At 38.5% G+C, this 14,121-nt stretch overlaps 1 protein-coding gene across 4 annotated transcripts in view; it reads right to left on the reverse strand.

Moving 5' to 3' along the window:
- Positions 1-3,850: 3,850 nt before the first annotated feature.
- The window catches only part of KIDINS220 (kinase D interacting substrate 220), an 81,011-nt gene continuing 70,740 nt past the window's right edge, over positions 3,851-14,121 (reverse strand). For all 4 annotated transcript variants that reach the window (XM_080387845.1, XM_080387844.1, XM_080387847.1 and 1 more), the window contains 4 exons: positions 13,761-13,907; positions 11,291-11,389; positions 9,925-10,173; positions 3,851-6,236 (listed from right to left, as the gene is read on the reverse strand). In XM_080387845.1, the coding sequence (XP_080243971.1) occupies positions 4,965-6,236; positions 9,925-10,173; positions 11,291-11,389; positions 13,761-13,907 (1,767 nt within the window). In that variant the 3' untranslated portion in view covers positions 3,851-4,964. The remainder of the gene's footprint in view (positions 6,237-9,924; positions 10,174-11,290; positions 11,390-13,760; positions 13,908-14,121) is intronic.

Genomic DNA, 14,121 nt, shown 5'->3' on the forward strand with positions numbered 1-14,121 from the left:
ACATTTCCAGAACAAGGCTTGACTAAAATACTAGGTGCATCACAGGAGTCAGCCTTGCAAATGAAAATACAAATGTTAGCCTCAGAGTTCAATAAAAGAAGAAAACCCTCCTATATCATTACTCTTATGTTTTACCACCAAAGAACCGAATCATTGCAGTGCCTGCAATTACAGAATTACAGAAGCTATGCTAAGCTGCAATGAATACACACATCTTACAGTTCTATGCAGACTTTAACAAAGCAATCATAAGCAACCTAAGCATAAGATCAGTGAAATAAAACATGAAACACACTACAGCAAAAAAAAAAAAGCAAGCTTCTTATAAGCCTTAAATTGCATTTTGACTTCTATAATCTACTTCTATTTGTTAACCAAAGGGCAGAACATACTGCATACTCAGCTTGCATGATAGACATCTTTAATGAAAAAGTTATCAGGATGTTAAATAGCTAAAATAATCTTTTTAACACTGTTTGATAGGTCTCCACATGCCAATTAGTGTTTAGAAAATTCCTAGTTCTGTTGGAAACACAGTTTAATATTATTTATATTACAATTCTTGAGCACCTACTTCCCCTATATTTTCTCCTTTTTGCTGAAATTCAGAAACCTGTGAGAACATGTCAAACTCATGAAACTGTTCTGTATTCCCATGGAGAAAGATTCTAGGTAAAATTATCCCCACCCTGCCCTTAAACTGATGAAATGGGCCTGACTAAATCTAGAAAATACAATGCACAAGGCTAACAGAAAACAGTTAGCAGAGTCTTTTCAGTCCTCTCTGCTTAACTGGAACTTGAATTTTGCTCCAAGTTCTCCCCATTACAGCTATTATTTGGCACAGAAAAGACCAAAATCCTAACAGCAAGCTTTATCTCACACTAACTAGCACGTTGTGTATTTCTCATGTGTCTGAAAATTCACTACTAGGTATTAACACGTCTACTTTACCACAACTGTGGCTTTTAGTTAAGATACCTCAAATATCCAGGTTATTATTTTCTTTTGCAATTTCTTGGTAATGTATTTAGAAACTTAAACAAACCCATCACAGATGACAAAGCTGGTCAAGATGATCAAGGCCACAGGGTGCACCATGCTGGACTATGGATAACAGATGCTACTGGGATCCTCTGCCTTTGTGTCTTGTGCCTGTACAAAGAACTTCCCATATTCTCACTGTGAGGTCCAGAAAGCTTCCCACAAATGATCAAAGATAAAAAATGGACTTTGAGGATTCTGTGGGCAGAACTGAACAGCTGAACCCCAGATAACAAGAGAAACCACCTATTTTCAGCATACCATATAAACCCATGTTAAGTGTGTCCCAGGAAAGTTTCCCAAAGATTATATATAAAAAATAGTAACGAGAAGAAACAAAAAAAATCAACAGTATTTGAAAAAAATCCCAACCCTCAACAACCCTTAAGAAAGCCAAGGACTGAAAACATACTAAAACCACATATGTATTCTGCTGCATGAGCAAAGGCATACAGGGTGACCAGATATCCCAGACTGAATAGGACAGGCACAAAATGGAAACCTTCTTCCTGAAACTCCAAGAATTTTACTAGATCATTATCTTGTTGCAAGTTTTACAAGTGAGATGTAAGAATTTCCCTCTCCCCCCTTCCTCATAAACTGCAACCCTGGAAAAAGCTGCCAAATAGCCATAACAGTCTCACATAAATCCTGGAATGTTACTTGCATCCAGTTTTTCCTTTCAAAACCAATTTAACCCTACCATGCAAACATATCCAGGCATCAGAACAAGAGAACAAGCCAAGCTGTGCTCTTCAGATTCAGTTAGGCAAAGAAGTCATGGTTTCAAGTTCCTGTAGTGTTCAGCCATCCAAAATTAGAGCAGATACATAAACTATTGTTACAAGAATTCTGGAAAGTGGAGAGTACCAGAAATAAGTTTGCAGTTGTCTTATTGTTTTATAATCTACATTCATTACCATTCTCCATGGTACTCTTTGGTTCCATGACTCCCACAAATCACATAGCTAACATTTAAGATTTCAACACTGGAAATTGTTTATGGTTTCTTAACTCCAAGAATTGTGCAACAAACTAAGCAAGCTAGTAACCATAGTAACTGCGGTACAGAGAATACAAGTTTCAGCTATCAAACTGCAGCGTATTTTTAATTCTTGCAAATGCTATTCTTTCATATTCTGTATGTGAAAAATTCATTAAACATTACAGTAACTAACATACGTATCTATTACGTACTAAAAGGGTTCTTGCTGCTGTGCTGTATTAAGTACTCCATTTCTCTCATCTCTCTTTTCCTCTCTCCCTTTATCAGAGTACTACACTTTCTTCTGTTTGCTTATGAACACCTGTGTAAAAAAATCAAAAAGATGCTTCAGTAGAGAAGAAAAACGCACTCTGTCTAGTTATTTTTAAGCAAGCAGATTCCACGAGTCAGTTTTATTTCCTGGACCATTAATAAACACCTTTTGTAGCAACCTGTCCTGGAACCGGCTATGAAGCACTCTTTTGCTGGTTCTAGGAACCTCACTAGGAAGGCATTAAATAACAAGCCCATGAACACATCTGATTATATAAACTGCAGCATGCATTACTATATAATGCAGTTAAAGCAGTTAAAGGAAGCAGGACTGAACCACTGTTTGGAACTGAAATGATTTTAGGTACCCACATCACAGACAGGGCACAGGCCTACATACCCAAAAAGAGAAATACATTAAGACCTGTAAAATCTTACACAGACACTTTGCTTGCAATTATTGTTTCTTAGCGATGATAAGCAATTATGCTGGTATTAGTGAATACAAGATAGAAGCACTGAAAAGTTTACTACTCAATGACCCATTTCAACCCAATTTTGGTATTTTATGAAGCCTTGAGGAATAAAACTTTTAGGAACACAAAGATCTCTGAATTATATGGAAACTTAAAATTCACCTATTTGGATTATTTGAAGAACAAGATGATTTGAAATAATTGATGTCTTTCATCAATACTGTCAATATGTCTAAATGAAGGCTACACTTCTTGTCCTCTCTTATGAAACAATGCTTCTAAGTATCTTTATGTAAAAAAGCTTCTACATCCAAAAAATTTCAGAAAGTAGCGATATACTCTTTTCTTTTTTTTATTTTTTTCAATAGGAAGAACCACCTAAACCAAAAAACTGTTCCCAAGCAAGCTACACAGGCTTCAGGGGCTTCTGATTTTGTTTTGGGAGGCTTTTTGTTTAAACTAATCATCTTTCTTATAGATTAAGATACATGCACACAGAGTTTCCAACACTTCTGTAACACTCTGGTAAGTAAATTTTAATTCAATCAAATACCAATTTAACAGAATCCAAAAACTTACTGATCCCAACTCCAGTCCTGTAAGTATGAGACATTCATGTAATGAAAAAATAAAAAGCCTAGGTAAAGCCAGTTTTTCTGTTGACTCTGGCACAGAAAAGCACCCTCTTGATTTAGGTAACGGAGGCCACGACCACATGGTCCTGCTGGAGGCATCTGGTTGTAGATGCAGTAGGACAGAAACAAAGCTGCTCCAAACCACCAGCACATGTTAATTGCCACAAACAGCGGGATTACTGCTTTGGACCAGCAGGAGGTGGCCCCATCTCTGCAGCTCACAGCACTTCCTTTAGAAACGTCTGCTCTGGCAACTCCATCTATCAAATGTATTTTTATACTCGATGCTTATTTAGTATTGTATTGATAACAATATAGGTTTAATGCATTCTGTTTAATTAAATTCATGAAGTAGTTTAACCAAAACAACATGGATATGACATTTTTATCAAGTGAAGAAATAAAATACTGCAATAAATACCATTTGGACGCAAACCCAACATGGCACTTTGTTTTTTATTATCTTTGTACTACCAGAGTCTAGTTTGAACAATTTTTCCTCAACATGCAAATTTCACTGGACAGTACGAGTATTTGCTACAGTAACATTCAGGTACATTATTTAGATGACACAAAAATCTTCAAACACTGTACTTCAGAAATAAAGAAGCTGGCATACAGCTCTGATGAGATTCCAAAAAGCATGCATTATTTCTAAAATGGCAAACTTGATTATTTTTCTTTCCATAACCAAACACTGTACCAAGGGAAGATCATGCACAGCAACAGATACTCCGTTAAATTCAGACATCACATTCATACTTCATCCTTACAGTATTTTAACGTAGCTCAGGTGGTTGCATCTATTTAAGACCAGTAACTGTAAAATTACATACCTATAATAAATAATGGATCCACTAAATCAATGATAAGGCATTATCTTATAAATAACTGCCAAATCCAATGACATGTCGAGACAATGTTGCTTACAAACATTACCACCACTCTACCCGAAGTTCACAAAGTCAACAGCAATTACTGAACGTACACAGAGTAAAAGCATACGTATAGCCAAACGGGTATCTTAACACTCAAATTTCAACATATGTAATATATGTTGCACACATCCACTAATTAACAGAAAGTTTGATAAGGGTGTCACAGGTGATATTCAATCTTCTGGCATCTCTTACATCAAATGGCAAAGATGCACAATCTTAACTTCACCTGCAGATATGCAGACTTAACTGGAATGTTCAGAAGGGATAAGTAATACACATCCCAAAAGAAAAGCAAAATCACACCATAATCTCAACAATTAAATCATACTCACTTTCATAACATCTGCCCCTGACCAAACCTTTGCACAGTGTCTTAACAAAGAACTGATTTTTCATGCTGACAAGTACTGCTTTTATATATGGGGCAAGTCTGAATTTGCTTCTTGTAAAAAAATTACTTCTCTCCAAGAAAATGACTGAAAATAATCTAGACCTTCTATTACAATACTGAAAGCTTAAACTACAGAGCTTAATGTAACCAAACACTGACAAAGAATTCCAAGCAAGCTACAATTCATGGGGGCCTACTCTGTTTTAACCTGGCTGCTTTCTACAGGATGCTCTCTCTCTCTTCTCCAAAACCAGCCCCTTCTGAGGCTGCAACAGTGTGGAGCTCTGACGAATCTTTAGAAAGCCTGGTATAACTTGAACGCTGGCTCCGCTTGTGAGCAACACTCTTCAGGTTCTCATTCTGAACCCCAGTTGAACTAGAACCTGAGCCAGGATGCAGGATAATTTGAGGTGAATCTCTGATACCTTGTATTTCTTCAAAGTTTTGATTAGCTCGATTGTTTGGAGCACTGTTATTATTTAAGGTTACTGTACTAGGGGTTCTATTTAAATTGTAGACTTTCTGGCAAGCTGGCCAGTTCTCTTCTGGGCTGCTTGCTATCAAGCTGCTTTCAGAAGGGCTTTTCTTATCTTCTGAGCAAATAGACATGCGAACCACAGCTGGATCTTGAAGGCCACTAAGGCTGTGTGGAATTCCTCTTTTTGCACTGTGACTATCATCTTCAAGCTCAATGAGATTTGCCTTTTCAAGCTGTGAATCATCTGCTCCTTCATTATGGAGGGAATGATTTGGAGAACTTTCATTGGATCTTACACCAGAGTCAGACGAATCTTTTTTATCCAAAAGGGCATCTGTCAAATACTCCTTTGCTTTAATGAAGGTTCTAATAGGTTCAGATCCATGTTCTGGAGATTTCGGTTGCTTCTCTGTTTTGCCATCTGTTTTCTTATCTTTACCTTCCTTAAGAAGTGGGGTATTATCTGATTCCTCAGTTCCTGACTCATCTTCATCGCTTGGAAGTTTCTGATACCGGAGAGTAACTCCCTTAAGCTTTAAATCTGCAGCCTGGAAAATACTTGTTCTTTCCAAAGACTTCTTCCCTGGGAGAAGCTTGGAACCAGATTGATCAGATTTTTCATCTTCTTCAGTAATAGGATCCAAAGGAGATGCATCATTAGTAGAAACACCTGAAGTACTGTAATCAACAACATCATTTCTCTTCAGCAAGAAGGACTTTCTTCCATCATCTTGTTTCTGTTCACCATCTTTTCCTTTTTCCTGTTCTGAACTGGAATGCAAGGAACCCCCTGATGTACTATGCCCCATATAGAAAGCACTTGAGCTATGAGGGGAGGATCTACCACTTACTGTAGTAGAATTGGCACCTCCTTCTAACTGTGACATTTGAGCAATATACTCTCTATATGCATCTCTGTATTCTGCCTGTACCTTGTCAGTAAGCTTTGATATTTCAATACTAGAATCTTGAGAGTTAAGACTTGAAAGACTTGGAGTTCGCCGAGTTTGTGACTGGAAAAGAAAAAGAAAGAAGAAAAGAGAGATAACAGTTAAACGAACTATTTATTTTTACTTTTACTGATCTTTTTTAATTAAATAACTCAAAGCATCAAGTATGTGCTTAAATGATTTTTTGTTGTTGTGAAAAGATTATGCAAGTGAAATCGTCAGTGCTATAATTAAAATACACTCACTATAATCACTTATATGCAATCACACACACATCCACTAAACTTACAAAGTACTCTTATTGTTGGTCCCCATAACGGAAGATTTCCACAAAAAAGCATCTTATCCATTTGAAGCCAACTCTTTTGAGTATGTAATTGTAACAATTGAATTTGTATGTCAAGATGGGCTTTTCTAATAAATTTTTGTACATTTACAAAACGAGCATTTTATATTGGAAAGACAGCAAGAGTTCATCTAAATGCTGAACATCTCTCAACAATTTTTTCAAAGACCCTCATCCTACATACCCCAGTATATCCTAGCAAAATTCCATTGTGTACAGCTGATTTCAGAAAAATCAGTTCTTGAACAAACATATTCCTCTTTGCCCCCACCTCTGCTCTCTTTTAGTGTGCACACAGAGAACTCCACAGGCACAGGTTGCTAGGCCATTTATTAAATGCTACAGCCAAGGTCTAGCACAGCGCTGGACAAGTAAAGGAGTGGATTGTGGCTGAACGCAGGGCTTCGTGTCATGCATTTAACAGGCTGCTCATTACCACCGGTAAAAGATGTACAGTGGCCAGTGCACTAGAGCTGAGGCACTGACTTAAGCACAAGTAATTCAGGGAATGTACTCAACCTTGCAGTGCACAAGAGGCGAGATACTGAAAGACTGTTGAGGTACTATGTCTTATTTGGGGCAACACTGAAAATGAACCTACCTTCTACTAGAACACGCTATTAAAAAACCTGAAAGGGTTCAGGTAATTTTAACAAGCTAAATGTAAGCAGGAAAATTAATGTGTGGATTCAAACACTGTGAATGAATTTAAGATTTGGAACAGAACTGCTTAATCATATAGATATATCCTCTTGGTCCATCCTTCTCCTTCTCACCCTTTTTCCTAATCTTATGTGCATCTTTCTTATCTTTCTTTTTTCTGTTCATCTTTTCCTTTTTCTTGTTCTGCACTGAAATGCAATGCAAACCAACATGTTTGTTTCCTTCTCAGAAGATGCTCATAACCCCCCCAGCAAGCAACATATAGGAGATCTACAGGTTACCATTCCATTATTCCCTCTGTACTACTAAGCAAACATTACTGACAGCTTTTTATAAAAATCAATAATGTTGTATAGAATACTGGGGAACAGTGAACATGATTAACTAAAAGAAAAAGGTGTTTAAATGACTTCTATCTGCTGTGACTCCTAAGCAATTTAATGCGAAAAGCAAAATGTAAGAATCACAGAAATATTAACACTCGATCATTTATGCACATTCACTACTATTTATTCATACTCACAGCAGCTATGGTTCCTCAACAAAGAGAAAAATATTTGATTTTGCTGTGCATTTCCAGTAGTACACCTTTCTACAAATGTATTGGGTTTGGTGGCAAGGTTTTGGTAGCAGAGGAGTGCAGGAGTGGCTTCTGTGAGAAGCTGCCAGAAGCTTCCCCCATGTCCAACAGAGCCAGTGCCAGCCGGCTCCGAGAGGGACCTGACGCTGGCCAAGGCCCAGCCCGTCAGTGACTGTGGTAGTGCCTCAGGGGCAGCACAGGTAAGATGAGGAAAAACCTGTGCAATGGCAACTTCAGCTGGAGAGTGAGAATATGTGAGAGAGACAGCCCTGCAGACACCCAGGTCAGTGCATAAGGAGAGGGACGAGGTGCTCCAGGCACCTGAGCCAAGATTCCCCTGCCGCCCATGAAGCCCATGGTGAGGCAGGCTGTCCCCCTGCAGCCCATGGAGGTCCACGGGGGAGCAGATCCCCACCTGCAGTGTGGGGAGGACCCCACGCTGGAGCAGGTGGAAGCCCAAAGGAGGCTGTGACCCGCGGGCAGCCCGCGCTGGAGCCGGCCCCTGGCAGGACCTGTGGCCCCACGGGGAGAGGAGCGCGGGCTGGAGCAGGTTTGCTGGCCCGGCTGGTGACCCCCCGGGGGAACGACACAGGAGCAGGGGGAGAATGTGAGGAGCCCTCCGGGCCCCGAGGAGGAAGGAGCGGCAGAGACAACATGTGATGAACTGACCGTAGCCCCATTCCCCGTCCCCCTGCACTGCTGCCGGGGAGGACATTGAGAATTCAGGAGTAAAGTTAAGCCCAGGAAGAGAAAGGATAGGTGGGAAGGTGTTTTTAAGATTTAGTTTTATTTCTCATTAGCCTACTCTGATTTGATTGCTATTAAATTAAACTAATTTTTCCAAGTCAAGTCTGTTTTGCCCATGACAGTAACAGGTGAGTGATCCCTCCCTGTCCTTATCTCAACCCACGAGCTCTTCACTGTATTTTGTCTTCCCTGCCCAGCTGAGGAGGGGAGTGATAGAGCAGCTTTGGTGGGCACCCTGTGTCCAGCCAGGGTCAACCCACCACCACCAGCGGCAGTATTCTTTCTTAATCACTATCAATGAAAAAAATTCCACAGGAAAATTGTAACATTTTCTGAAGGACAAACTATCTTTTTCCTTCTTTTGATTCAACTTCAAAAACTATGTAAGCATCAGAAGCGCTATTTATGTAAAGCTGCATTTTAAAGAGTGCTTTAGAAAAGATTTTCTTGTACTACTTTCTGTGCTTTTGATACAAACATGGTGTAACAAATTTGAATCATGCCACTTCATGCCACTTAGGTTTGGAAAAACATACATTGTGATCCTGATTACCCTTACTGCCTATTGCCAGCAACAGAGTATCACACACACACACACAAAGGTATCTGGGATGTGTATTTCTCAAAACTTTTTTCAGTGATAGCTTTGGATATTAAAAATATCACCTATAGCTAGTAATTTGGGGTGTCTTCATATTTTGATGCACCTTCAAGACTTTCTAATTGAAACTTTCAGAGATGAAAAAACTGATAAACGTTTGCGTTGGGTTTTTTTGTTTTGTTTTCCTTCTTAATTCTAATCACTATTTAGATATCAACTGATTTGTGTTATTTCTTAGAAATGACAAAAGACATCACACGCTTTGGGTGATTTCATAAGACACAGAAGAAAATTGATCATAGCCTGGATGTCAGCTCTGGAGTCTATGAATAGATTATGCATCATCAGGACAAGGCTCTGATGTCACGGAGCACTAGAGTTGTCTATTTAAAAAGTCACAATAAATGTATCTGTAATCCTCTTAATAGCATAACATCTGGCTAGCACATAGCTAAAATATTTCATACACATATTTCATTCACAAAGTCTGAATAGTATGATAACCAGAAATCTTGCAGGACACCACCCTCAGCTAGATGAGAAAAGCATGACAGCTTGGATTTTGCTATTTCCCTACTGAAGAGTGATTACTGGAACAGATGAATAGTTTTCAGATGTCAAAGACTAAAGACTTTGACTCAGAGAGTGTGGTTAGAGTTTACATCTCTGCAAAACTGGTCTTTGGCAAGACACAGAGCTGGAAGTACCTGAACTATTACAGTGGACTTATTTCTTGACCTGTCTGCATCCAGGAATGGAAAAAACCCTTTGCCATACAGGTAAGCAAGAGGAAGAATACATGTCTATTAAATACCTGCCAACTTAAGTTACTATGGCGTGGAGGAGCTTCATCAAGACCAATTGTGTTGAGTTCTTCAAAGCTGAAGTTAAGTGTGTAGGGAGCTTGACCAGAAAGACCTGTAAGCTCAGTGTGAGGCAACTCAGTGTTGTGCCCAGGACGACGCGTAAGTTCACTATGAGGAATCGCAGTGGTAACATGCTCAGTTGTTCCACGAGGATCTTCCTGAACAGCCTGATTTTCTGAATTTCTCATTTCAAGTATCTTAACACACAAAAAGAGACATTATAGATGTAATTACATAAATAGAAGTCCTCAAAATTGTAAAAGAATAATTCTATTAAAAATAGGAACAAGGAATTCACAACTGTAAGAGTGTACTTGCATATGTGGTCGTGATCATGGAAAACTGTGAAGAAAAATCTGTTCAGAGATCTAGTGCATTCATTGTCTTTACTGCAAATCACATTTTAAGATTTTTTTGTTATTTACAAATTAATTTTATTACTGCTCAGACCCTTAAAAAAAACTCATGCCACAAACCACCTACATTCTTGTAAAACTAGATAAGTGATAAATTACAAATTTAAAAGCAAAACCACACACTTCCATTTTATAGCTTAATCAACCTAAATCTAACAATAAATCTCATCTGGTAATTCCCAGTGTTTTGGCAGTTTTTACTGTTATTTTCAGAGAGAAATCTGGCAATATACTAAAAATACTTAAGAGAAAACACAGTTCTTTGTGATTTACCCTCACCGTAAAACTTTCAAACCAGGTGGAGGGAAATGGGGGAAACTAGATATCTGTATGTATGCTTCAGTAATAGTATGTAATGCAGCATTCTTGGATTATACAAGCATGCATCGATCAAATAGTCTATTGATCAACCTCACTGGCTTGATTTTTAGCTTAAGGTTCTTTAAAAATTATGCTTATGCAATTATATGCCACCAGGCACCTCTTAACAGCCTGGTTGTCCACCTCCTGACACTAACAGACTTTAAACTCACTGAGTAACTTCTAACAGAAGGACAGAGGCTTCAAAGAGAAGTTCTGACAATTACATTAAAATAGGCAAATTTAAAAAGGGAAAAGGGAACCCACGCAGGCAAAACAGATCCTACAAAAAGAGGAGGCAAAACTTCAGAGTTCACAATTAATTAAGATGCAAATCCATAGGCAACCATTCCTCCATTGAAGTGCTCAAGACAAAAAGACAAAGTTACAAAACAATAAATGCATGCATGTTTTAAGACAATACTTATCATCTGAGAGATTATGATAACAAGAAAGGCAACAGGAAAGAGAAAAAGATAAGGTTCATAATGAAAAAGACTTATTTATGAAGACCTGAATACTGAACAGAAAATCTTACCATGCTCCTGAACAGGTGCCAGTCACCAAAATTCATATTCATTTCTTTTTTCAATTCATCGATGTTGCACTGAGCCAAGACACGGCCATTTATATTTGCCTAAGCAATAAAATTAAATAATGTAAGTTATCGATATGAGACTTATGGCACGGCAGTATCAGACTAAAAAAGTAATTGAAATTGGATATATTGATGGGAACTGCTAGTGAAATTCCCCAACATCGCTCTTAGGTACAACCCTATAAAATAAACACAGGTTTTTATATAATAATATGTATTGATGATTGCTGATGGGCAAGAACTTAGGTGTAATGAAAAAAATTATAATATTAAACCCATCAAAAATGTGTGTATGAAAGACAACATGACTGTGTTCTATGAACAGACATAAGGAAACAACACATCAGTGGTAGAAAATTTCACACACACACATTCATCTGCCTAGATTCCTCAGACTCTGAACACAGACTGCAGATACCCAAGTATCTGAAGATAATCAGACATTAATTCCCAGGCATCATCTGACCCACGGCTTGAGGCACCTCCCATCAGTACTAACTCCATCAAGTTCCTTCCCTGCATAAATACAAGCTTACATTCCTCCCATCATCAGGAATAAAAGACTAGACTTAAAATTTTCATCGTCATTTGGAGATTAAGACAGATGTGCCTGAACATCACCTGTGCTCCAGGAAGGCGATTCCTTGTGTTAGGCGTGTTTATATAGTGTTTAACTTCCAGCAGCACCAAAGTCAATACCAAACCATTTTTATTACATAACAATGAGAAGTAATTTTTTTTTATGCCGTTTATCAGTGGATAGACAGAACGTAAAAGAACCATCATGTCTTAGAAACATAGCCACAAATGGAAGACCCAAGTTGACAGCTCTGCTCAGTCTGAGGGTTCTCAACAGTTTTGTTCCCATATACCAGTAAGTAGATGTTCTTAATCAAACCAGGAAAAAGATCAGGCTAAGCTATTTTCATTCCTCCTTTTTTACATGCTATCACTTGCAGTAAGAAATGCAAGAATATAAATAAGAGGGATCTGATTAGAGGTAACTGATAAGTACATTCTTTTAGCACTCTAGAGCCACTGATGCAACTGGAATTTTTTGCAGCTACACTTAATGAGCTGCAATCTGACATCCTACTTCTTGCTTTAAGCAACACCGCTGAAGCTTCCTATGATAAACCTGACTCTTAATCCTTGAATTAACATCCTCCCCGTATTTTTTAAGGTATGACAGGTACCAGGACAAAGCGAGCTCAGCAAAAACATTCACTAATGACAACCTTCAGTTTTCCCTTCTTTCTTTGTAAAAATGTATTGGGTCTGGCTGAGCCTCACAGCAGCCCTCACAGTGCCGTGCTTTGTATTAATAGCTAGAAAGGTGTTGATCACACACCAGTGTTTTGGCTGCTGCTGAGCAGTGCTGGCACAGCACCAAGGCTGCATCTCCAGCATTCCCCCCTCACCAGTAGGCTGGGTGTGGGCAAGATCTTGGGAAGGGACATAGCCAGGGCAGCTGACCCAAACTGACCAAAGAGATATTCCATAGCATATGACAACTGCTCAAATATAAAAGCTGTAAGAAAGGAGGAGGAAGAGGGGGTGTTATATTATTTTTACATTATTATTAAAAATCTTATTTATGACTTCTATGTTCCAGGCCAACCAGTATGTATACTGAAGCCCTACTTCCCAGGAAGCAGCTGAGCATCACCTACTGATGGGAAATAGGGAATAACTTCTTTTGTTTTCCTTTGCTTCCACACACATGACCTTTGCTATTGCTTTATTAAACTACCTTTATCTTGACCCACAAGTTTGGGTTTTTCCATCTTATTTTCTCCCTCCCCTGTTCTGCTGAGGAGGGGAGTGATAAAGCAGTTTGGTGGGCACCTGGTGTCCAGCCAAGGTCAACCCACCACAAAAAGGAGCACACAGAATAATGAAAAAAAGTAATAAAGACAAAAATGATTCTGTGCTAATGTCTCAGAGAAAAGAACAGTAACAGAAAAATGCACAATGGCCTTTTTCTGAAGAAAATACTGTGACAAGAGAGACATGGAACCATATTCACCACTCATTTACAACAGAAGAGATGTGCCAGTTTCTCACAGGGAGGGGAAAAAAAGGGATGTTGCTACCTGGATATATAATTTGCAACCCTATTCATCTACACGTGGCAATTTTGAAAACATTTTTCTCAAAATAACCAGTCTCATCAGCATTTGTATTTCTGAGTCTGTTTTTCCTTTTTGAGAGAGAGTATTTTCTCTGAAAAATACATGCTCATATTAAAATGTTTTCCAAACTTAGCAGGCATAGAAGTTAACAGGTTGTTTTGGTATCTGGTGTGTTTCAATAAAAATTTTCAAGAAAACAGGCAACTAAATATTTCCTTTTCCTTGTTTATCTCCATGTTTAGGTACTAAATACATTAACGAAATTCAGCTGATACCTTTCTTATAGTTGCAGAGTACTGAGGTAGCATGCTCTGGTCCAGACCATCTATCTGCTTCAGCTTCTCACACACAGCTTCCACACTCATTGTGCTCAGAGACACATGTGATACTCCTGCAGTCGATCCTGTGCCTGTTCCTGCTCCCTGTAAGAAGTGAGAAAATGGGCTCATAAGATTTGTTCAGATACTCAGTAAACCCAGAATTTTACAATATACACTAACACAAATCAAGCTGTGTTCAACTATCTTTTAAAACTAAGAGATGAGAATAAGAATGCACAGGCACTTTTTTATTACTATCAGAAGATCTCCGTATCGGGAAACATTTATTATAGGTATTTATATGAGAAAAAACACA

This window comes from Falco punctatus (genome assembly GCF_963210335.1).
Source record: "Falco punctatus genome assembly, chromosome: 5".
Taxonomy (NCBI): domain Eukaryota; kingdom Metazoa; phylum Chordata; class Aves; order Falconiformes; family Falconidae; genus Falco; species Falco punctatus.